This window comes from Peromyscus leucopus, chromosome 8b (genome assembly GCF_004664715.2).
Source record: "Peromyscus leucopus breed LL Stock chromosome 8b, UCI_PerLeu_2.1, whole genome shotgun sequence".
In the NCBI taxonomy this organism is placed as follows: domain Eukaryota; kingdom Metazoa; phylum Chordata; class Mammalia; order Rodentia; family Cricetidae; genus Peromyscus; species Peromyscus leucopus.
In genome coordinates, this window is record NC_051086.1 from 91704143 (window position 1) to 91730084 (window position 25942).

At 47.8% G+C, this 25942-nt stretch overlaps 1 protein-coding gene across 1 annotated transcript in view; it reads left to right on the top strand.

Annotated features, from left to right (window-relative positions):
- Positions 1-25942, top strand: part of LOC114682785 (signal transducer and activator of transcription 5B) — a 72147-nt gene that overhangs the window by 29083 nt on the left and 17122 nt on the right. The window contains 10 exon segments of the mRNA XM_028856798.2: positions 12893-13030; positions 17104-17260; positions 19650-19739; positions 20556-20730; positions 22683-22813; positions 23043-23194; positions 23619-23774; positions 24171-24350; positions 24731-24818; positions 24895-25017. Coding sequence (XP_028712631.1) covers positions 12903-13030; positions 17104-17260; positions 19650-19739; positions 20556-20730; positions 22683-22813; positions 23043-23194; positions 23619-23774; positions 24171-24350; positions 24731-24818; positions 24895-25017 — 1380 coding nt within the window. The 5' untranslated portion in view covers positions 12893-12902.

Here is a 25942-nt window from a genome sequence, read left to right on the forward strand (position 1 = left end):
CAGGCTGGACTCGAACTTGGAATCCTATCACCTCAGACTTCCAAGTGCTGGTATTACAGCTTGTGCTTTCCTACCTGACTGTTCTTTGGTCTTTGCGTATCCTTTTAAACTTGGTTTCCATGGGATGGTCATTAGTGATTGTCTATTGTTACTGATTTTCTATTTTACATGTTATATTTTGAAAAGCTTACTTAGTTTGTGACATGGGGAATGGGGATCAAACCTATGGCCTCACTCATTCTAGAACACACACTCCCAAGTTCTCAAGTTTCAAACAAAATTTAATAACTACAAAAAAGGATCAGAACACCTTGGCCTAAGTGTAACAGGGGCTTATATTCCTTTAGACCTTTCTGTGATGTTTCTTCAATTTGCCTTCTGTACACACTTTTACTACATTCTTTTCTTAGTCCTCAAAGATGTGTTGACATGGTGTGTGTGTGTGTGTGTGTGTGTGTGTGTGTGTGTGTGTGTGTGTATTTCATCATGGTTGCCTCTCTGTGTGATTTAGATGGCTGTGTGCCATTCCATCAGGCTAGTGTGTTACAGCTTTCCCATTCCCTTATTCTATGTTATCTCCAGTTTCTCCCATAATATATTGTACTGTTTAACTAGTGGTTGTCCTTAAGAGTTGACCTAGAACAAAACACTCTTCAAAGCAAATTTTTGCTAAGTGGAAACAGTACTGTAATTCTCAGTGGGAAGAGAGAGGCTATGAATTTTAATGAAGAAAATATTGGGAACATGTTTCTTATTTTCTGTAATGCAGATGTCGTTATTTATGGGCTCCAGCAAATGCTTACAGTCATCTGGAAAATGGCACAGTGGTAATTCTTCTATAATGGCTGTTCAAGTTGCTTGTTAGATTTGGACTTGGAGATAGTAATTCATAGGCAAGAATGCTAGCATCCTTCTGACCACAACACACAGCCCCCAAACTCCAGACTTTCAGGACCGCTCAGGACCGGTTCCAGAGGAGACAGCAGTTGGCCGTCTATTGCTTTGTTTTTCTCTTTTGAATTTTTTGCTCCTAATTCTGATTTTGAAAATAAATGAGTTACTGACCTGGGAAGTTGAAAAAACAGAAGAGCGAGCTCCAGACAGATTTCACCAACTGTGAGCAGGTGTCGGGTCTATGTCGTCACCCCATGTCGTCACCCCCCACACGCCGTGCTTCCCTTCTGTGAAGGTGAAGGCAGACTTCATGACCCCTCAGCCTTGGAGCTGGAGTCTGTACCAGTAAGAACTGGGGCACCTTCTAGCACACCATGACACCCTCAAGCAATTTAACACTGATCCGAGGTCTGCGAATATGCTTGGACAGTAAAGCACTTGCCTAGCATTACAAGACCCTGGGTTGGGTCCTCACCAATGCCTAACCAAGTGTGGTGCACACCCATAATCCCATCACTTAGGAGGCAGAGGTATGAGAACCAGAAGTTCAAGGTCATCCTCTGCTATACCGCCAATTTAAGGCCACACAAGACACAATAATAGCCAACATATAGGCAGTATGTAACTTCCCTTAATTGTCCCAATAATGTCTTTTAAAGATGTGTTTCTGATTTAAAAGCAAGCAAACAAAAAGACTTACATCTATCTGCGTGCGTGCGTGCGTGCGTGCGTGCGTGTGTGTGTGTGTGTGTGTGCGCTTGCGTGTATAAGGACCGCAACAGAGGTCAAAGGACAACCTGCAGGAGCTGGTTCTTTTGCCGTGTGGGTCGCGGGAATTGAACTCAGGTCATCATGCTTGGCCGTAAGCTGACACCTCTCTACCCTGTGTCTGCTTTTACGAGCTCCTGACTGACTGTCATTCTGTGCTGTTTTTTTCTTAAACAGTTCTGTCTGTTGCCCCCACCCAATTCTTAGGTTTCAGTTTGATTTGGATTTGTCTGTTTTGTTTTTTCTTTAAGTGTGTAGTTTAGTTGCAGTACTGTAACATCTCTCCACAGAGAGGACCCCCCCCCCCCCCCCCCCCAATGCTGCATCCTGTTCTCATCTGGACGTCTGAAAACACACATGTTTCACCTGGCCTGTCATCTTTGTGCAGCCATGCAATCATCTCTGTTCAGTGTTTGTGTGTGTGTGTGTGTGTGTGTTGTGTGTGTGTGCTGCAGAGGCGAGCACCGTTATCTTTCTTCCGATTCTTTTAATTTTTTTTTTTTTTTTTTTTTTTTTGTTTTTTTTTTTCTTCTCAGCGTATCAATCTATGTCTGTGCATTTTGCCTATGTTGTGTTTGCCAACTCTTTGATGTTATCACCAATTCCTTTTTTTTTTTTTTTTTTTTTTTTTTTTTTGTTTGTTTGTTTGTTTTTGAAGTTCAGGGAATTGATTGCAGGGCCTTGTGAATTCTAGCCCAGGGCTCTACCACTAGGCTGTGTCTCCAGCCTCCTTTTCATTTTGTGAATAGTAAGAAGCATGCAACTGCAGGAACATGCTGTTTCCAGAGACTGGCATCACCCATGGCCTTAGGAGCCGTGACGCTCCTTGTCTGGGTCTACTCTGCGTGTGCACGTGTCTAGAGGCTGGAGGTCAGTGTTGAGTGTCCTCCTCAATTGCTCTCCAGTCTGTCTTTGTGAGACAGGGTGTCTCAGTGAACCTGAAGCTTGCCAACTGGGCCAGACTGGCCAGCAAGCTCCAGGGACCCGCCGGACCACCTTTTCCAGAACTAGGATTACAAGCTTTTCCCTTGGTTCCTGGGGATTGAACTCGGATCCTAGGGACAGCAGAGTAAGTCCTTCGCCAGCTGAGCCATCTCCCAGTCCAGCCTACTTTATTCTCGAGGTTGTGCACGTTGTAATGTAAATGCACGTTGTATTGAGGTGAGCCGTTTAAATGCATAAGAACCCACCGGTGCCGGCTTACTCTCTGTACTGAGCAAGTAGCTCCTTCCTCCTTTCTCCTCCTGTCCCTTCCCTCATTACCTCTCTTCTTCCCAGAGTAACACGCCATGACTGGGCCGTGACGGGAAGATTTGTGTCTTCCCAGAATCTGATTATCTGTGTTGCCAGGGTAAAGTTTTCCTTGTTTGGTTCTCTGTGGGGCAAACACTTTTATTCCTGTTCCCTTCCTATCTGCTTAATGATTTTTTTTTTTTTTCTGAAAGAGAATTACCTTTCTGGTTGCTTATAAGTCAATGTTTAGTTTTTGTTGTTGTTGTTGTTGTTGTTGTTTTTTAAGGGCAGATGGCTCTGGTATTGACCTACTTTTAGATGTGGTCATTTTACTCTAACCTTGCTTGATGTCAGGCCAACGTGAACACAATCTTAATCCTCTATCACTCTGTTTAACACTTTCTGTCTCTCTAATCCAGTCACACTGTTGACACTGACAGGGAGAGCAACATGAACCGGCTCTTTATTCCCCCTCCCAGGGTCCCTCCATCCTCAGCGGGGGCTGGGAGGGTTAGCACTTCACAGTGCTGGCTCCTCGCCTTGAACTCTTCAGATCAGAAACAATGTTTAGACACCCAGTTCATCTGCCAACTGGCCCCAGCCTTTGCCAAAGTCGGGCTCCCAATATTAGGTTTCTCGTTCTGTTTTCTTCTTTCTCTTTAAATGTTGAAGTATGACAACATGTGGAAAAGTACAGAGGGTAATGACAGACAACTCAACCACAGGTCCTTAGGACACAGGCACCGTGGGGCAGTGGTGGCAGGACAGACAGACAGAGCCTTTTGGCACTGAGAGATGGGTCAACTGTTCTACTTCTGTCTCTATTCTATTCTATTTCATTTTTGTTTAATACAGAGTCTTACTATGTAGCCCTGGCTGGCCTCGAGCTTGCTATGTAGACCAGGCTGGCCTCTAACTCAAAAAGATCTGCCTGCCTCTGAATCGTGGTGCTGATTAAAGGTGTGTGCCACCATGCCTGGGTTTTGCCTCTTTTTCAATAACAGCTTTATTGAAATAGAATACGTATCATAAAATTCACCTTTTTATTTTGTTTGGTGTGTGTGTGTGTGTGTGTGTGTGTGTGTGTGTGTGTGTGTGTGTGTGTGTGTGTGATGTGATGGGTCTGTGGAGGTCAGAGGACAACTTTTGGATATTTGCTCTTCATTCCACTGTGGGTTCCAGGGATCAAACTCAGGTCATCAGATTTGTATGACAAGTGCTTCTACCTGCAGGCCATTTCACTGACCCCATCACCCTTCTAAGCTACCTAGGAGTCAGTGTCTTCTGGGTGTTGTACAACCAAAACCACTGTCCAACCCTAATGCATTTTCACCTTACTGTTTTCTGTCTCTTTGAATTTGCCTACAGCGGACAATTCCATGAGTGAATGAGTGTGTGTGTGTGTGTGTGTGTGTGTGTGTGTGTGTGTGTGTAAGCCTAGCTATTCTCATGCCCACTTTGTCCTCCACAGTTTTCCGTGATCTCCCAGTTTGGGAGAACAGGACTCACAGTTCCTCCCCCCCAACATCCTTCCAGAGGTCCTTGTCTGTACAAGTCCTTGTGTCAGTGACAGCCAGGCGGTGGTAGCACACACCTTTAACCCCAGCACTCGGGAGGCAGAGCCAGGCGGATCTCTGTGAGTTCAAGGCCAGCCTGGTCTACAGAGCGAGATCCAGGACGGGCACCAAAAACTACACAGAGAGACCCTGTCTTGAAAAACAAAACAAAACAAAAAGATGGGAATATCAGAGCCAGCAAAATGGCTCAGTAGATAATGATGATTGCCACCAAGCCTGACACCCTGAGTTCGATCCCTAGAACTCGTAAAGTAGAAGAAAAGAACAACCCCCTACAAGTTATTCTCTGACCTGACCTCCAAAGGCATGGTGTGGCATGTGCATGTACATACACACACACACACACACACACACACACACACACACACACACACACACACACACAAAATGCAATAAAAATAAGGAAAAGAATACCTTATTTTTAGCGGAAGGTAAATTTCATCTCCTGGAATACTGGTTAAGTAGTAGGACAGCCAGAGCTGTTGGTCAGTCAGAGGACTGACTTCGGAAAAGTGTGCTGGGTTAGGATGGAGGTGGGGAGAAGGAAGCCTGTGTGTAAGTGTGAAAGAATCATCGGCCCGTCTAGGGGACTGGCCGTACTCAGGTGCCGTGTTAAGTATTTTGGCACATCAACTCATGTTTGCTACAACCTCCCTCCAAAGACCGACGTGTCCTCCTCACTCAGTAGGTTTGGAAGCTGAGGTTCAGAGATGTTAAGAGGGCAGATCTTCTTAAGAACTGGGAATAGCTGAGTTTGGCGTCATCCTGGGAACATGAATCTCGTCTCAGAGGTTTGGGCTGCATGGTGGTAAGGTCCACTGGGATTGGGCTGGTTTGGAGAGTAGCGGCTGTACGATGCACTGGGATAATGCAGCTTCCCGATGGAGTGCTCACTGTGTGCACGGGACCCTGGGTTCGAGCTCTAGTCCCACCCAAGAAACTATAAAATAGCAACTATAAAATACTCCCGACAGTAAAAACTAGTCCCGCAGGCCAAATCTCTGTCTCCATGCCTTTTAAACCCTCATCCCCCTCCAAGCCAGAATTTGTTCAGTCCGTTGGCAAAGTTGCGCCGGGAGCTTCCAGCTCGAGAGCCTGCCTTCCAACCAGGGTGGTTACAGCAAAACACGGGCCCCAGTGTTCTGAGATCCTTCAAAGAGTAATGGTTTTCTTTGGAAAAGTTTATATTTTGGACTGGGAGTGTATCTCAGTTGGCAGAGCTCTTGTATAATGGGCACAAAGCCCCGAGTTTGGTCCCCAGTACGAGAGTAATAGAACACGATACACCTATATTTCCAGCACACAGGAGGTGGAACAGGAGGATCTGGCATTGAAAGAGGCAAGCCTGGGTTACCTACCCTGAAGCTGATCTAAATATATATTTTCTAAAGGGAGAATTTCTGATAAAAGAGTATTTATTATTGATACGAAATAGTTCCTGTCCCCTGCCCAATAGGCATCCCTTCCTTTGGCTTTCAGTAAGCCTATACCATTGTGAACAATTAGACACTGAGGTTCTTATAAACAGGCACCTCTGGCCCCTGTGTTTAACCTTCCCCACCCTTGGATAGGTCCAGCTGTCATGGGTCAACATGGGTGCTGGGTGTGTTTCCTGGGAATCACACTCTGTCCAGGCTGTGCTGCTGTGACTTGCTCTGAAAGGCTGGGAACTCCATAAGTGTGGCTGCACAGAGCCCGGCTGGTTGTCAACACGGTCCTAAAAATACGACGATGAATCCATTTCCCAGGGTTTAGTCTCTGTGATGACTTACCAGAGGTACTAACCACTTCCTTTGTCAGAATGCCACGCACCAAAGACTGAGCTGCCTGTCCGTGAGCAGGGAAGAGCATGCGCGGGGTGGGTTGTCTCCATGCGGTGGAGTAGCGGCTGGTGGTTGGATAGGCAGGGGGTGTGAGGGACAGGGCCCCTGCCTACACCTGTGCGCACGCTGCTTCCTAATGGGTGGGAAGTGTTTTGACAGGCATGGGGGTAAAGCACCAATTAGACTATAGGTCTTCTGTATCTAAATCGATGAGGGACAGGAGCAGTTTCTGTCTGCAGTGAGTATTTAGCATTAGGAATAGAGGCAAGAGAGCCAGAGGCTATAATAGGTACATGACAATATCCATAAGCCTCTCATAGTCTGTGCGAATAAAAGTCACGGCTTAAAAGTAAAATGCAAATGACTGTACTATTTAGTGTGGTTTTTGTTTCATTTGATTTTTATTTTAACTGACACAAACTTTGCCGATTTGGGGGAGGGCAAGCTGCTTCAGACATGCACTGCGTAATGACCAGATCAGTTTAATTGTCAAATCTGTCCCTCAGTATTTATCCCTTACTTGCCCTGGGAGCATTCAGAACCTTACTACCGCCTGTATCCTTGACATTCTTGCCGGACAGTTAGCAAAATGTGCTCTGTAGCTCTATTTTCTATCCTCATCAAAGCACTTTTATGTTGTGAAACTGCACTGCTTTTATCAAAATAAGGCAATTACCACTTGGTATTTACCAGCTATTACCCTTCAAGTAGCATGTTATTAAAAATAAATAAATAACTACACTCAGAATTGGAATCAAAAATATTCTGACAAATTCTCAGAATTCAACATTCTCCTCTTTAGTAAAAACTAAGAACCAGTGTGAGACCTAAACTACGCATTGCACTTATGCAGCGCCCCTGCATGTTGTGGTACATCTCCACAGTACTTCTGTCTTTGCGGTTTTGCTTTTGCATTTTTTTTTTTTTTTTTTGGACCTGGGCACGCCTTTAATACCAACACTTGGGAGGCAGAGGTAGGTGGATCTCTGTGAGTTCGAGGTTAGCTGGTCTAAATGTTGTTCCAGATCACCGAGCATAGTGAGACTGTCTCAAAAAACAAAGGTGTTTTTGAGAGACAAAGTATTTCATGTAAGCCCAGGTTGGCCTTAAACTTGCAGCCCTCCTGCCTCAGTTTACCAAGTGCTGGGCTTACAAATGTATACCACCACATTGAGTTGTATTTTTCTCTTAAAACAATAATAGGCTCCTGTCATGTGCTTGGCTAACAGGACACGTGAAATATTTATACATTTGTTCATTTAGCACAGTCGTTCTCAACCTGTGAGTCGTGACGCCTTGGGGGTCTATTGACCCTTTCTCAGGGGTCACCTAAGACCATCGGAAACACAGATTTTACATTACGATTTGTAACAGTAGCAAAATTACAGTTATGAAATAGGAATGAAAATAATTTTGTGGCTGGGGGTCAGCACACCTTGGGGAACTGTTATTAAAGGGTCACAGCGTTAGGAAGGGAGAGAGACACTCAATTAACAATGGTTGCTTACCTCTGTGCTGAGCCACTACACAGGCCCTCTGGGGACAGGACAGTAAGGCATGTCTTCTTTACTTCTATTGGAGGTCAGTGGGGAAAGATAAGTTAAAACAAATTAAAAACTAGACAGAAAAATGTCACTCACATAGGCCCAAGTTACTCAGTCGTAGCTGATGAGCTAATTTGAGAGATATCTTTCTACACCTTAGAATTTCATACTGATGTTATGTTTCATAGTAACTTTAGAAAGAGCTGATATGGGGCTGGAGAGATGGCTCAGCTGTTGAGAGCACTGGCTGTTCTTCCAGAGGACCTGGGTTCAATTCCCAGCATTCACATGGCAGCTCACAACCATCTGTAACTCCAGTTCCAGAAGATCTGAAGCCCAGCCTTCTTCTGGCCTGTTTGGACTACACATATGTGGTGCACAGACTTACATGCAGGCCAAACACCCACACACATTAAATAAATAAATATGAAATAGATACATCTTAAAGAAAATAGTTGATATGTTCAGCTTCATTGTATGTATTTGTTTATTTAAGCAACAAAAAATAGTGATACTTATGTGCCAGGCCCCTGTTCTAAAAAAAGTCCTTCTCCTTCCTTAGTAAATAGGTGCGTGATGTGTGCCAGACAGTGGTGAATAGATACATGATGTGTGCCAGACAGTGGAGAATAGGTGCATGATGTGTGCCAGGGAGTGGTGAATAGGTGCGTGATGTGTGCCAGACAGTGGTGAATAGATACATGATGTGTGCCAGACAGTGGTGAATAGATACATGATGTGTGCCAGACAGTGGTGAATAGGTACATGATGCGTGCCAGACAGTGGAGACAGGAACGGAAATGGAGAGGAGCAGAGAGTGAGCACGGCACTATTTTATCTGAGTGGATTGGGAAGAGGGCTTGGGGCTTCCCACCTCTTTCCTTCTTTTGTCTTGGATCAGGTCAGCAGGTGAATCTGCAAACACAAGAGAGTTTTGTATCTGTTGGAATCATTCACATGTTCACTAAGGGAGCTACAGTGAGGTCCTGCTTCTACCTTGTTCTAGGGGTGAGCGTGTAGATGTGCATATGTGGGTCCAAGTGTGTGTGTGTGTGTGTGTGTGTGTGTGTGTGTGTGTGTGTGTGATGTATACTTATGGAGGCTTGAAGTTAACCTCAGAAACATCAGACAGGGTCTCACTATGTAGCCCAGGCTGACCTCAAACTCACAAACATCCACTTGCCTCTGCCTCTTTTTTTGGGGGGCAGGTTCGAGACAGGGTTTCTCTGTGTAGCTTTGTGCCTTTCTTGGAACTCACTTGGTAGCCCAGGCTGGCCTCGAACTCACAGAGATCTGCCTGCCTCTGCCTCTGCCTCTTTTTTAAAATTATTTTGTTTTGTTTTGTTTTGTTTTTCAAGACAGGGTTTCTCTGTGTAGTTTTGCACCTTTCCTGAAACTCGCTTTGGAGACCAGGCTGGCCTCAAACTCACAGAGATCCGTCTGCCTCTGCCTCCCGAGTGCTGGGATTAAAGGTGTGCGCCACCACTGCCCGGCTAAAATTATTTTTATTTATTATTTTTATTTTATTATTTTATGTGTATGAGTATTTTGCCTGCACGAATCTCTGGATCCCCTGGAACTGGAGTTAAGAGACAGTTGTGATTTGCCATGTGGGTGGTGGGAATTGAACCTGGGTCCTCTAGAAGAACAGCCAGTGCTCTTACCACTGACCCATCTCTCCTTCTCCCAGGGTTTCTCTGATTAGTTTTGGTGCCTGTCCTGGATCTCACTCTATACCAGGCTGGCCTCGAACTCACAGAGATCCGCCTGGCTCTGCCTCCTGAATGCTGGCATTAAAGTCGTGCGCCACCACCGCCCTGCTTGCCTCTTTCCTTTTTTAAAGACAGTTTCTTATTGGCCTGGAGTTAGGTCAGGCTGACTGGTCAGTGAGCCTTGGGGATCTACCTGTTTGCCTCTCTCCAGCACTGAGATTGCAAGTATTCACCACCCTGCCTGGATTATTACCCGGATTCTGGAATTCAAACTTGGTTCCTTGTGCTTGTAAGGCAATCACTTTACTGGCTGAGCCAGCTCCCTAGCCTGGTACTTGTTTATTTTTGTTTTTTTTAAAGATGTATTTATGGACCGGGTGGTGGTGGCGCGGCGGCGGCAGCGGTGGCCAGCCTGGTCTAAAGAGTGAGTTCCAGGAAAGGCACAATGAAACCCTACGCAGAGAGACCCTAACTCAAAAAACCAAAAAAAAAAAGAAGAAGAAGAAGAAGAAGGAGGAGGAGGAGGAGGAGGAGGAGGAGGAGGAGGAGGAAGAAGAAGAAGAAAAGATGTTTTTATGTGTGTGAGTGTTCTGTGGGCCTGTATGTTTGTGCATTATGTGTGTGCAGGGCCCTTGGAGGCCAGAAGAGGGCATCAGATCCTTTAGAACTGTAGGTACAGATGGTTGTGAGTCATCAAGTGGGTGCTGAGAGCCAAACCCAGGTCCTCTTCAAGAGCAGCAAGTACTCTTAACCACTTAGCCATCTCTCCAGCACCCCATCCTTGTTCTTAACTGAGGAAGACTACTACCTGGACCCTGCTTTTTGCACCCCTGTGCACTTCCACATTCTTAGCTCTCCAGTCTCCTTCATCCCCCATCTCTTTACCCTTCCTCCAAAACCACAAGCTGATACTGTTCTGATTGGGAGATGTTTGACTAGGAAGTAGAACTGCTCTTCTGTTCCCAGTTTTCTTCTGGTGAGCTCACATCCACTGAAATTTGCTGTCTTGGAAGATCTCACCATTGCCCCAGTCCGGAAGCCCAAATTAAGGCGTGCACCATTCAAATGTTCTGCAGCAGCACGCGCATCTGAAATGGGTCCCGGCACCCACCCCACTCCTCACTGTTGGCTAACGGACTTGTCCCATAAATAGCTCAGTGTTACTTGATCAGGCCGCCCTGATCACAGAGCGGGATCTTTGTTTCCTGGCACACGTGTGCAGTCTCTGGTAGTCAACAAAACCAAGGTCCAGTGCACTGGACCGTGGCTGTAACATAGTCCTTAGGAGGATTGTGCAAATCGGTAGCTCAGTCATTTTTAGAGTGGGATTCAAGATGCGCAGTCCCACATTACAGAAAGCAGCATTAGGGAAGATCTGGTCTTTATGTCCTCCTCATATGACATTGCTTCTCCAGTCTGGGGATTCCAGGAAGGTCTCAGCCAAATACCTTCAATTCTCAGGTCTGTCTGAAAAGGATCCTAGTGGTCATGAAGCCATTTTCTGAATCAGGATTTCGTTGGTGGTGTTTGTTTTGATTTTGGTGTTGTTTCTTTAAGACAGAGTCTCAGGAAGCCCAAGTTGGCTTGAACTCTTGATCCTCCTGCCTTTACCTTCCGAATTCTAGGATTATAGGCATGCTCTACCTCAAGAGCCTGTTTAAAACAAAAACTCACTATCGATGAGACTAGTGTCTGAAGCCTGTAATCCTAGGTTAGAAGTTGGCAAATTTAACTGGACCCTGATGGCGCACACCTTTGATCCCACAACAATCCCGTTTGAAAAGCAGAGGCAGATGCATCTGTGAGTTTGAGGCCAGCATGGTCTACAGAGTGAGTTCCAGGACAGACAGGACTGTTACACAGAGAAACCCTGCCTCATAAAACAAAAAAATTAAATTAAATTAAAAAAGAAGATGGCTGGGCAGTGGTGGCTCATGCCTTTAGTCCCAGCACTCAGGAGGCAGAGGCTGGTGGATCTCCGAGTTCGAAGCCAACCTGGTCTACATGTAGACCGAGTTTTAGCACAGCCAGAGCTATACAGAGAAACTGTCTCGAAAAAAAAAAAAAAAAAAAAAAAGAAGAAGAAGAAGAAGATAGCAAGTTTAGGTCCTACCCCAACTACAGAGTGAGTGGTCAGCCTAGACGACTGAGTGAGACATGGTCTCCAAATAAAAAGGTAAAAAGAGGCTGGAGCTATAGATCAGTTGTGCAGCATTTGCCTGGCATGGTCAAGGTCAGAGCTTCAATCTCCACTACAAAAGTCCTAACAAACCCCACCAGAAGCCTGCCCACTCTGACCAGTAGAACACAACAGTCCACTCTTACCCTCTTAGTTGACATGCATTGTTTTTGTGCTGGCTGTGCATGCTGTAATTTAACAAAACATTGTTCTACAAATTGCGTAGCAGTAACTCCCAGGGCGAACGTTCGGGAGCTTGGCAAGCTAAGCCTGTGCTCTGGGTAGGAGTATGGCTGCAAAGCTGACTGAGACAACACTCGGGCCTCGGGCCTCAGTCTGCTCTCTTTCACCTCTCTTTCAGCTCCTTTTCAGATGGTAACCCATTCTTCCATCTCCTAAAGCCCAAATCTAAAGTTACATTTCAGATCGCTCTGCTGATCGTTCATGATGACTGTGGAATCCCTGCGTAGCGCCCACGGCACCTTCAAATAGAAGTAAAGACCAGGGCTAGGACAACAAAGCCATCCCCAAAGCTGGTTTTACGATTTTGCCTTTTTTGTTTCTCTGGTTTTTCGAGACAGGGTTTCTCCGTGTCGTTTTGGAGCCTATCCTGCATCTCGCTCTGTAGACCAGGCTGGCCTTGAACTCACAGAGATCCACTTGGCTCTGCCTCCCGAGTGCTGGGATTAAAGGCGCGTGTCACCGCCTTCTGGCTGTGATTTTGCCTTTTGACTGCAATAGTCAACATTTCATAGACCTGTCTGGGGCCCCTTCCCATGGCCATCCTAAGTGGCTGCATTTTTAAAACATTATAAAGCTCAAAGTCAGAGAATATTAATCCCGGACAGTGAGATGGTTCAGTGGAGAAAGGCAGTTGCTGAGCAACCTGGCACCCCGAGTTTGATCTCCAGAACCCACATAAAGGTGCAAGGAGAGAACTGTCTCCACAGAGTTGTCCTCTGACCTCTACACATTCACCATGGTTCATGTGCATCCACACATGTCACACACCATAATAAAGAAGAAAAATTTAAAGACTTGACGTTTAGTGTACCAAAAAGAGGAAGAACATTCACTTTTAAACCAGGGGCATGTTTACTCCAGTGGCTTTGAATGGGGAGGGGGTGCTAGAATCAATCAAATCAAGGTCTTTGTTTACCAGGTGGTGAACCATGGCAATGTGGATACAGGCTCAGCAGCTCCAGGGCGATGCTCTCCACCAGATGCAGGCGCTGTATGGCCAGCATTTCCCCATCGAGGTGCGGCACTATTTATCCCAGTGGATTGAAAGCCAAGCCTGGTAGGTGAACAACGTTTCTACATCATGTTTTGGGAAGCACAAGAATACTGAATTCTGATTAGAAAAAATGTTATAACTGAGACTTTAAAAGCTATGCGTAGCCTGGGCCTAGTGGTCCTCACGGGTAACCCTCCATGATCCTAACACCTTGAAGGCTGAGGCTGAAGGATTGCAAATTTCAGGCCAGCCTGAATTGCAAAGAGAGATCCTGTCCCTGTCTTTTTAAGAAATTTAAAAAGCTGCGTGTGTTGGGTTGGGTGTGTAGCTCAGTGGTAGGGTGCATGCATGAGGCTCTGGCTTCAGTCCTTAGGTCCTGTCTCCAAGAAAAGCTGTTTGGAAACTGTTTATGTAATTCAGGAAAGGTTGTTTAGCCTTCTTTTATGTTTAGGGAGATAAAATAACTCATGGAATTTTAATTTCTGTTGTTGTTTTAATTATGTGTATATGTATGTGTCTGTATGTGGGTATGTACACTTGAGGGCAGGTTCCTGTAGAGGCCAGAAGACAAGAGTCAGATCTCAGATGACCTGGAGTAACAGGTGATTGTGAGCCACCCAGTGTGGGTGCTGGGATGTGAACTCAGGTCCTCTGGAAAAGCAAGAAGCCCCCTTAAGCACACAGTCATCTCTCCAGCCCCTGAACTTGCTTTTTTTGCGGGGGGGGGGGGGGGGGGGGAGGGGGGAGGGCAGAGAAGTAGAGACAAGGTCCCTCTATGGAACCCCAGCTGTCTTGGAACTCATTATGTAGACCAGGCTGGCCCTGAACTCTCAGAGATCCATCTGCCTCTACATCCTGAATGCTGGGACTAAAGATGTGCACCATGCCTGGCTTTTTATTCAAGGTAAGTTGTCACTGTGTAGTTCTGGGTGGCCTGCATTCATTATATTCATTGTGTAGACCAGCTAGTCTTAGACTCAAGATCAGCCTGCCTGTGCTTCCCACATGCTGAAATTTATATCTCACAAACCAGATATTTAATATATTAATTTAACAATCAAAACATTCACGGCTCTTTGTTTTTCTGAGACAGGGTCTCGTTATGTAGCTCTGGCTGTCCTGGGACTTACTATGTAGAGCAGTCTCTGACTCGAACTCACAGAGATCCACCTGCCTCTGCCTCCTGAATGCTGGGATTAAAGACATATGCCACTACACCTGGCTTGAAACATTCATGTTTTTAATTTATATGTGCATATACAGACAAAAATATTCTAAAATATTAACAATGGGGCAAGATGGCTCAGTGAGTATAGGAACTTGCCCACCAAGCCTGAGGTCCTGAATTTCATCCTCAGAACCCATGTGGTAGAAGAAAACTGACCCCTGAAAGTTGTTCTCTGACCTCCTTACTATTCTGTGGCATGCATGTTGTCTTACACACACACACACACACACACAGTTACACACAGTTTTTTTTAAATCCTAACAATGACTTAGCCAACATTTTTATCTTTACTTGTCAAATTATGAATGACACACTTGAGTTTTAAGATTGTTGGGTAGGTGTCCCACAGTCCAGTGACAGCGCATCCGACTGCAGGGCTGGAGCAAACCGCCCCCCCACACACACACAAGACAAGCTGCGCATCACTGAGCTGCCCCTCAGCCCTGCAACGCCCTCGGCCACAGCAGTGAACACCAGCAGCCAGCTCTGCCCGGCAGTGCTCAGGCCAGGGAGCTTGCTGGTTGCTCCCAGTCTGTCAGTCAGTCTGACATGTCGGTCAGACTAGCAGGGCTTTCACCAGGGTGGTGGGCTTCTCTTTGACTACTCCCAGAAGACGCCAGCCCTGGTGCTGTTGAGAGAAGACTGTTCATGCCCACCGGTGATACTGCCTTAGAGTAATTGCAACAGCTTGTTAGCAGGGTTCTGTTCAGAAGCAGAGTGCTGAAGGAAGGCAATTTTCTAGGCAATTAAAATAAAAAAAAAAAATCCAAGCTTCATGTAATTAAGAGGGGGGAAAACCTGGCTAAATATGAGAACATCAAACACACCTGGGCTAGTGTTTTTCCTTTTCATTTTTTTTTTCTGTTTTAATGATTTGGGGGATTTAGGAAAACATTAGTAGGAAGTTTCTGTTTATTTAAAATCTCATTTAGAGGCTGGAATTGGGATGTAGGTCAGTCAGTGGTAGAGCATTTGTCCAACAAACACAAGGACCTAGCCCAACACCACAAGAAAACAAAATAAGGCTTTCATTTATTTGAGCACAATGGTGCATGTCTGTAGTTCCAGATATTCAGGAGACTGAGGCAGGAGAATTACTCCAGCCCAGGAATTCATGGCAGTCCTAGGCGAATAGGTTCTCATGTAGCAGATCTCCCGGGTAGTCTTCTTACTGAATAAGCTTTGAAAGATTTGCATTGATATTAAGGAAAACTTGGATTTTAGATAATTTTGTTTTTCATAAGAAAATAAAAATATGGGCCAGATGGTGGTAGCGCACGCCTTAGTCCCAGTACTCAGGAGGCAGAGGCAGGCAGATCTCTGTGAGTTCAAGGCCAGCCTGCTCTACAGAGCGAGTTACAGCCAATACTACACAGAGAAACCCCGTCTTGAAAAGAAAAGAAAAATATCAATGAAGAGTCTCCAGCTCTTCATACTGAAGCTGTCATGAAGTCTCTTGTCATCAGTCACAGCCGAGTTCACACTGAGGGCCAGACTGCTGAGTTCTGCTCAGAGACCGGATCCTGGGCTCCCAGCCAGAACAGAGATGCAAGGCTGTCCCTTCATCCTTCTAGACTTGCCTTTGCTACGTGTTTTATTCAATACGTAGCGCATACAGATCTAACACTTGGCTTTGGTCCCTGCCTCCTCCAGACACAGGTCAGGTGGTCTCTGATGACAGTCTCAGGGCGTTAGTGCACCCGTGCACAGTTCTGTCTGCCACCGGGCACTCATTAACTGCAGGGATTTGCGGGTGGCCGTCTTTTAGCTACCTCTGGCTCTCTTCCCTGGCTCTGGACCTGGTCAGCAGTAATTAGATATTATTTCAGCGTGACAGCTGTTTGGTCTCTCAGTGTGCTAAGTCACTTAAGTATTGCCCAGTAGCAATTGTTGCCTAACTTGTAGACAAAAATTTTAAAAGAAAAAAAAAAAAAAAAAAAAAAAAAGATAAGGAGGAAGTGGACCCAGCCGCTGTCACCAGTTGAACAGCTCTGGATGACAGGAGGCCGTGGACTGGCTTCTCGCCTGTGCGGGAGCAGCCAGCCTTGCGTCCAAGCCCCCCCACGTGTGCAGCGATGACAGAGATTTCTCCTGGCTGTGAATACTCGCAGGCGCTTTTGCCTTGATGCCTCCTTTCCAGGGTTCCTTACAAAGGGCAGTGACTAGGGGCCTGGAACCAGCTGAGGCTGGAAAGGACGTGCAGAACAGTCTTGACCTTGTGCCCCTTACGCCCTGGAGCTGGGACTATAAACCGGAAGTTAGCAGACCCCTTATTCCCTTCAGAGTGCAGAAAGAAACCTTTCCTCTTCATTCCTAGGAGGCAAGCGGGTTAATACCAGAATCGGTCAGTAAAGGGAAGGAGAAGGGGGGGGCTGTTATTTTTTTATTTAAAAGAAGAAATGTACAGTTCAGCTATGGTAATTAGAACAGAACAATGTAAACATTTAGTTAATGGGTACTGGGGTGTTTCTTTTCTTTTTTAGTTTTGTTTTGTTTTTTGAGAAAAAGTTTTTCTGTTTAACAGCTCTGGCTGTCCTGGATCTCACTCTGTAGACCCGGCTGACCTCGAACTCACAGAGATCCACCTGCCTCTGCCTCCCAAGTGCTGGGATTACAGACATGCGCCACCACCGCCCAGCTACTGGGATGTTTCTTAACACATTTGAATATTAAGAAGAAATCATGTTTCAGGCTCACATGATGGCTCACACCTATAGTCCCAGCACTATATCGGGAGGTTGAAATAAGACAATTTTGAGTTCCCGGCCAGTCTGTGGTTTAATGTTAGAACTCTGTCTCCAGAGGGGAAAAAAAAAAGCCCCACAAAACCAATGTAGTATGTAGAGACTGCATGTGTACAGGCTCCTGTGCATGTATGTATACAGATTGTGTAATTTTTTTCCCCTAGGGACTCAATAGATCTTGATAATCCACAGGAGAACATTAAGGCCACCCAGCTCCTGGAGGGCCTGGTGCAGGAGCTGCAGAAGAAGGCAGAGCACCAGGTGGGGGAAGATGGGTTTTTGCTGAAGATCAAGCTGGGGCACTATGCCACCCAGCTCCAGGTGGGTGTGAATGCTGACCACACTTAGGCCCTGTCCCTTCGAGGACATCTCCCTTCCTTTCATCTTCTGTGGACACGTGTGTTCCCAGTCTTCCACCCAGCACTGTAGAAGTATGTGTTCCCTGCCTATGGTTCTGATTGGTTTTGTGGTCATGGCTGTTACCTTCTGAGACAGGAGTCTCACTGTGGGGCTGGAGAGTTGGTTCTGTGGTGAAGAGTGCTTCCTGTCTGTGTTAGGGTTGTTATCTTTGTGACGAAACACCATGAGCAAAAGCAACTTGGGGAGGAAAGGGTTTATTTGGCTCACACTTCCGCATCACTGTTTGTCATTGGAGGGAGTCAGGACAGGAACCCAAGCAGGGCAGGAACCTGGAGGCAGGAGCTGATGCAGAGGCCATGCAGAAGGGTACTGCTCACTGGCTTGCTCCCTGTGGCTTGCTCAGCCTGCTTTCTTATAGAACCCAAGACCACCAGCCAAGGTGGCCCCACCCACCATGGGCTGGGCCCTCAGCCATCAATCACTGGTTTAAAAAATGCCCTACAGGCTTGCCTGCAACCCAAGCCTAAGGAGGCATTTTCTAAATTGAGGCTCCCTCCTCTTTGATGACTCCAACTAGTAAGTGCCAAGCTGACACAAAACCAGCCATCTCACTGCTATTCCAGAAGACCTGAGTTCCGTTCTCAGCACCCCCGTCAGGGGACTCACAGTTACCTGCAGCTCCAGCTCCAGGAACTTGTTTACCCTCTTCTGACCTCTACAGAAGGTCATGCACCCACCCACATGTGACATACAGATATACGTAAGTAAAAATAGAAAATAAAATATTTTTTAAAAAGGAAAAAAGCCTCACTATTTAGCTCAGGTTGGCCACAAACTGGAATCCTTCCTGCATCAGCCCCACTCAGTGTGGGCTACAGGTGTGAACCACGCCAACCTCAGTGTGGGCTACAGGTGTGCACCTCTCCAACCTCAGTGTGGGCTACAGGTGTGCACCTCTCCAACCTCAGTGTGGGCTACAGGTGTGCACCGCTCCCAGCCATGAGTGCTACAGGTGTGAACCACTCCAGCCTCAGTGTGGGTTACAGGTGTGCCCCACTCCAGCCTCAGTGTGGGCTGCAGGTGTGCCCCACGCCAACCTCAGTGTGGGTTACAGGTGTGCACTGCTCCCAGCCATGACTTTTACTCCTTCTCTTAACTTCTTATTTGAAATAATTTTGAATCTACAGAAAGTTGCAGTAACAGTCCAGAGCCCCCTGCACATGCTCAGACGCACCTGTTACCAACATGTGCTTTACCATCTCTCTCTCCCTCTCCCTTCCCCCGCCCCACACTGTTTTAGATTGAGAGTAAGTTGCATGTGTTATATCCCTCCCCTGAGTTCTAAGAACGTGAACCTTCCCTTACACGGCCATAATGCAGTTATCAACTTTAGTGTGTTTACCATCCACACATACTTCTACTTAATATTCTGTCTCTATATCCATTTTGTCAGCTGCCTCAGAAATGTCCTTTAGGTATTTTCCACTCTCCAGTCCAGGTTCATATTGTATCTAGTTGTTATATATCTTTAATGTTTTATTTGGTTTGGTTTCAATTTTGTGACTTCTTTGTTTTTGAGATAGCCCATGCTAGTCTTAAACTTGAAGCAACCCTCTTATCCCAGCCATTCTGCCCACCTTTTACTATTTTTTAACCTAAAAAACATATCACAACCTTATTTTGGCTTTGACATTAACATTTAAAAATAATCACTTATCTCCTTTCCTTACTTTAAATATTTTTAAGTGTGTGTGTGTGTGTGTGTGTGTGTGTGTGTGTGTGTGTGTGTACACGCATATGTGTGCATGTGCCCTCAGAGGCCAGAAGAGGGCGTCAGATCTTCTGGAGTTGGAGTTACAGGTGATTGTGAGCCGCCTGACATGGGTGCTGGGAATTGAATTCTGGTCTTCTGTAAGAGCAGTATGAGCTAGGGTCTCGTCATGTTGTTTAAGCTGGTCTCAAACTCTAAATAACTGATGTTGTGTCCTCCTGGGATCCCCCATCCAGAGAAAGAAGGTACCCATCTTCCCCTCATTGTGGTAGTAATTCTGATTAAAACTGATAGGAAATTTCAATGTCCTGTGTCTTGTCTGCTGTGGCCTTTAAAAACTTGCCCTTTTCCAAGAATGTTGCTGTAGTGCTTTAGGCATTAAGATTCAGAACACAAAAACAGCCTTACCTTTTTACTGTAATTGCACTTTCCATGATGTCCTTTCCTCACTCCTGCCCATATGGGAGGAACTCATGACTCCGCCATGACCACATCTCCATCTTGAGTGCTCAGTGTCCTGAGTCGGGTTAACCCTTAGCAGAGCGGAACAAAATGATGTCTGCTGTTGTCCTCTTTCAGAACACCTATGACCGCTGCCCCATGGAGCTGGTCCGCTGCATCCGGCACATTCTGTACAATGAACAGAGGCTGGTCCGGGAGGCCAACAACGTGAGTGCCCATAGGTGTGGGAGCTGGGGAGCCCTTCTGGATCTGTTCCCCTTTGGACCCCACTTTGTGAGTTGGCCCAATATGCACTAGTGTTTCTTTAGGGAGTTGATCTTAGGTTTATAACTTCAGTAAGGATACAGCTGTAAAGCAAGGTGAGCATGTGCAAAATAATTGAACCCCAAGCAAATCATTTTTGTGTTGAAGCATGCTCACATTCAGGTGAGATTCCTTAGAAATTTCTTGGTGCACTCTGGGCCAGCTGCTGAAGGAGTGGGTCAAACCTAGTCACTTCAACAGCGAGATCCACAAAGGCCTTGTGCGTGCCCCCCACCCACCCTGATAGCTCCATCTGAGGGCTTCAGGATACCTTTGAGAGGTGTGGCTTCATCCATGGTGGAAGCCAATGACTTTATCACCAGAAGGCCCTGAAATCGACACAGACCATGTACTTCCAGTGTGCCCCAACTTAGCCACAGTCATGGCATCGGGTCAATGAATAAATATGGAAGCAGGGGTCATCATAATCAGTAGGAAGACCCGGGTGACCCTGGGACGTGTGGTGGCCTAGTCTCTCAAGGAGTCATGTGCATTCTGTATGGGATACTCTGGTGGAGGCCAGAGCTGAAGCAGGAAGGAGTTTTTACCATGAAGGAACCCTGCAGTCACCTCTCTCCGCATTTTCCGTTCTATCCCAGTTCTCACGAATGGCATTTGTGATTTCTTCTGACCTCCAATTTAACTTTTGGGATCTTAGCTTCACCTAAGGAGTAAGACTGAAGGCTTCCGCCCACCCTGACTCTCCTCTTCTGTCCCCAGGGGAGCTCTCCAGCTGGAAGTCTTGCTGACGCCATGTCCCAGAAGCACCTTCAGATCAACCAGACATTTGAGGAGCTGCGCCTGATCACACAGGACACGGAGAATGAGCTGAAGAAGCTGCAGCAGACCCAGGAGTACTTCATCATCCAGTATCAAGAGAGCCTGCGCATCCAAGGTGAGGCCCGCATCACGGGCCAGGATGCTCTGGGCGCGGGAGTGAGGTCCAGGAGCCACTCCGAGGAAGCAGAAGAGAACCCAGTTCCATTCTGAGCCTGTGTCCGAGTGAAATGGGACCGTTCACACTAAAGAAGGAACTGGAAGGGTGAGGCTAGTGGAGGGAGAGCACATGGCACCTGACAGGAGATGTGGGGGCCTCACTCAGGCTCCTTGCTAGAAGAGGTTTCCTTTTGAGAAGGCATTCAAAGTTTAATAAATAGCACATACAGGGCATGATACGTTGTATAGGATGAGCATTGATAAATGCACCCTTGCTGAAGTGATCAGTGGGTGTGCACGCTATTTAGGGGCTCAGTGATAGAGTGCTTGCATAGCGTGTGTGGGGCCCTGGCTTCCCTCCCAGCACTGAAGGGGTTCTGTTTGTGGTTCCCACCATTTAGTGTTGTGTGCAGTTCTTCAGAAGGGCCTTCCTGTGCCCCGTGTGCCTGAAGGACAGTGTCCTCTAGCCTTTGTTCTGGGACACACAGAAACCGAGAAGCCTCGTAAGGGTTATGGAGCCTCACCAGCATTCCATCTTGACACTACAGGGAGCATCAACACTTTCCTCTCCCTGCCTGCATGTATGTGTCAGACTCTCAGAGGGGGCTGGAGTGATGGCTCAGGTGATTCACAGTACTGGCTGCTCTGGCAGAGGACCTGGGCTTGATTCCCAGAATCCACTTGGTGGCTCAAAACTGTCTGTAATTCCACTTCCAAGGGATCCAACACCCTCTCTGACCTCTGTGGGCACCAGGCATGCACATGGAACACAGACATTTATGTAGACACAAAATCCATACACATAAAATAAATCTAAGAACAATTTTGGAAAGTAAGAACCTCAGAAGACTTTTGTCCCCACGCCGCCAGGCACATAGCCTGAGTCTTCCGAGGGCATGTGTCTAGACCACAGCACATTACTGTTTTGCCATTATTTCCTGACTTGCAGGCTTCCCAGATCGTAAATCACTGAGAAAGAACGTGTCTTTTAGTTCTGTACCCTCAGGCCAGCATAAATTATAGTTGTGGGCTTGTCCTGGCTGGCTCATGTTGCTTTTGTCTGTCCCAGCTTGTGTGTCCCTGGGGCAAGGACCAGGTCAGTGTGACATGTTCTCAGAGGCCAGCCACGAACTTAAATGAGACCTGCCAGTGCGCACAAATTCTTGGCAAGACCTGCATGAGGATGCTTGGCAAGGGTCACTGGAGGGGACAGTTATGCCGACACTCGGGGTCTTTTTCTGGGCGTGGCATGAGGGACAAGGAAGGGGCAAGCCGTGGTCATGGACAGGTAGTTCAAGCCTGGACGTGGATGGAGCAGAGGTGCTGAGGACAGCTCCTCCTCGCATGACTCTGTGTCCTGCTTGCGTCTCAGGGTCTGTCCTGATGTGTTGAGAGGTGAGGATGTGGCTCAGTTGGGAGAGCGCCCACCTAGCATTCACCAAGTCCTGGGTTTGATCCCCAGCATACATAAAAAGAGGCATGGGAGCATTAGTCTCCACAGCAGCCCCTTGAACTGTTGCCGAGTTCTCACTCTATACATGGGAGACTGAGGCACAGGAAAGAAAAAAAATTGGCCGGAGTTCACCCAGCTGGTAAACCACAGGGCTGCTTGTACACACAATCTAATGCCAACCCTGTTGCCCCGTAGGGTGCCCTCTGTGTGGTGAACGGGAGGCAGGCACTACCAATAACTTGCTTCCCTATCAAGCACCTGTTCCCAGCCCAGGAGAGGCTAGGTCAGGAGACCCCCTCATCAGAGACTAGAGACTGTCTCTGAGAGAGCCCCTTCATTATGAGACACTCCTGGTTAATGCTGTCCATGGGGTGTCTGGCCCTGAGCATGGGAGATCCTCCAGACTTCCCACTGGCCACAAGAGATGACGGTGGTGGGTGTCCTGTCCCCTCCTCCAGCTCAGTTTGCCCAGCTGGCCCAGCTGAACCCCCAGGAGCGCATGAGCCGGGAGACAGCCCTGCAGCAGAAGCAAGTGTCCCTGGAGGCCTGGCTGCAGCGAGAGGCCCAGACACTGCAGCAGTACCGTGTGGTCAGTGGGTCCTGCGTCCCTTTGTCCCGGGAGGGGAGGGCGCTCTGTCACCTGAGAGTCAGCACCAGGTCGGGACGGAGCCAAGATGAGAACAGGCCCACCCCCTCCTTGCTGGGGTGCATGTGAGGTGGAGCAGGTGGAGAGGGTAGGGCCAAGCCCTGGGTCCTAGGCCAGGGCCCTCGGGCTGCTCCCCGGGACCCAGGAGGCCGCTGTGCCCTCCCTCCCGCAGGAGCTGGCTGAAAAGCACCAGAAAACCCTGCAGCTGCTTCGGAAACAGCAGACCATCATCCTGGACGACGAGCTGATCCAGTGGAAGCGACGGCAGCAGCTGGCCGGGAACGGGGGTCCCCCCGAGGGCAGCCTGGACGTGCTGCAGTCCTGGTGAGGGCGAGAGGTGGGCAGGGTGGGCAGGGGCTTGGCCAGTGGCGCCAGCTGCCTCTTCTGTCCCTGTGTTGGCCTGAGCAGCAGGTTCCCACTGTCCGTGACAGTTCTCACTTCTCAGTGTCTTGGCTCCTGGTGGGACTTGGCTCCTCAGTCCCGTGCCACCTCCCCCAAGGGGCAGTGGTGTCTTGGAATGGACAGGGCTGCTCTTGGGCTGGTTGGTTCCAAGTTGGGGCCACCCTGTCTGTCCTCTGCTTTAGGAAAATGGGACTCTCCTCTGTGCCTGTGCAGGGTCGCCGTGGCCAATGGCAGCACCTTGGGTGGGGGTGTGGCTTTGTTGGGAGGAAGTGTCATGTGTCCTCTTCCCCTGGCCTGTGCTGGAACAGAAGCCACTGTCCCTCTGAGGGCCCCGGGCTCCTTGCAGGTGTGAGAAGCTGGCCGAGATCATCTGGCAGAACCGGCAGCAGATCCGCAGGGCGGAGCACCTCTGCCAGCAGCTGCCCATCCCAGGCCCCGTGGAGGAGATGCTGGCCGAGGTCAACGCCACCATCACAGACATCATCTCAGCCCTGGTCACCAGGTGACTGCTGCCTCCCGGCCATGCTCAGAGAGTCATGGCAGTTCCTGGGGGTGGCCATGTTGAGGCCCAGGAGCTGTCCAAACCCAGAGCTCTGCCTCAGTCCTCTTCCACCCTCCCCCACCCACTGTGGCTCCAGTGGCTCTGCTGCTGTGGCTGTCCTGGCCCGGTGTGTGTTGGGGACACTGCAGGAAGCTCCCTGGTGTCCAGCCTCCCTCACACCTGTCTCCAACCCCCCATGCCCTCCCCGGGAACAGAGGCCAGGCCCCTCCTCCTCCTCCGCCTGTCTGCCTTCTCCTAGTGGGCCCCACAGGCAGGCCCTCCCCTCCCAGCTGGCCTCCCAGCTCTCTCCCCTGAGCCAGCACCTGGCCAACGTCCCGGTCACTTGTTCCCCTGCAGCACATTCATCATCGAGAAGCAACCTCCCCAGGTCCTGAAGACCCAGACCAAGTTCGCAGCCACCGTGCGCCTGCTGGTGGGTGGGAAGCTGAATGTGCACATGAACCCGCCGCAGGTGAAGGCGACCATCATCAGTGAGCAGCAGGCCAAGTCCCTGCTCAAGAACGAGAACACCCGCAAGTGCGTGCGCTTCTGTGTCCCCTCTAGGCGCTCTCCTCGGCCCCTGGGAGGGAAGATAAAAATTCTCCCTTAATGTCTGATCCTGTTTTCCCTCTGCTCTTCTGAAAATGAATATCGAGAGTGCGTGTGTGTGTGCGTGTGTGTGTGTGTGTGCGTGTGTGTGTGTGCGTGTGTGTGTGTGTGTGTGTGGTGTGTGTGTGTGTGTGTGTGTGCTGTCATTTCATTAGGTGGGGACACGTTGCTCAAGGTCACCTCTGTGCCGCGTGGATAGCCAGGCTCCCCTGGGTGGCAGCTGCTCCTAACGGCCCCCTTCGTTTCCCAGCCCCAGCTTGCTCTGGGTGCCTATGGCGTCCACAGCTTCTTTCCTGTCTGATTTGCAGTGATTACAGCGGCGAGATCCTGAACAACTGCTGTGTCATGGAGTATCACCAGGCCACCGGCACCCTCAGCGCCCACTTCAGAAACATGGTGAGGACTTGAGAGAGGCACAGTGGACTCGCCCTCCTTGGCTTAGGCCTCTTCATCTCCTGCTTCTCCTTTGCAGTCCCTAAAACGAATCAAGAGGTCTGATCGCCGCGGCGCGGAGTCGGTGACGGAAGAGAAGTTCACAATCCTGTTTGACTCACAGTTCAGCGTCGGTGGGAATGAGCTGGTCTTCCAAGTCAAGGTAAAGTCCTCTCTCTGTCAGCCTGTATATGTGTGTGTACAGTATGTATCCACTGTATGCAGTGTGTGTGCATGATGTGCATGCATATGTATAGCACGTAGACCATCTGTGTGTGGGGTGTATGTACAGTGTGTATAAAATGTATATAGTGTGTGTGCAGTATGTATATTATGTGCATGTTTATATAATATGTATACAGTATTGTGCAATGTGTATATACGATGCATGTGTACAATATATGTACAACGTGTGTGTATTGTACATGTGTATATAGTGTATACAGTATATACATAGTATATACTGCAGTGTGTGTATGTACAATGTATAGTGTGTAGAGTGTGTGTGAGTGTAGTTGTATACACTGTTTTCCTATAGTGTCTGTCCACAGTGTGCATGCATATTTACAGAGTGGGTATACAGTATGTGTACCATATGTACAGTGTATGTCAGATGTATTTATATATGCAGTGTGTATATAGTGTGCAGTATGTGTGTGCAGTGTTTGTGTGGTATATTGGTGCAATATGTATGCATACAGTATATGTGTAGTGTTCAGTGTGTGTTTGTTTGTGTGGTATATATACAGTATCTCTGCATACTGTTTATATGCTAAAAGAATTATGACCACATAGTATCTTCTTTTGTATTGATGATAAGTGGGAAATGGACAGACCCTTATCCTTAGAGCTATTATTTTCTCAAATCCACTTTAGGCTCAAACAGTAACAAACTGAAATCGCTAGGAAGATGTGAAGCTGAATCATGGGGACCACTCAGTGTGAATTTAAGAATAGATTGGAGTGGGAGTTTTTGTGGTTGTGTGGTTTTTATATTTGCTTGTTTAGTGGGTTGGGGTTTTTGTTTGTTTGCTTTTTGAAATATGGTCTTACTGTGCAGCTCAGACTAGCCTAAAACTTACCCTGTA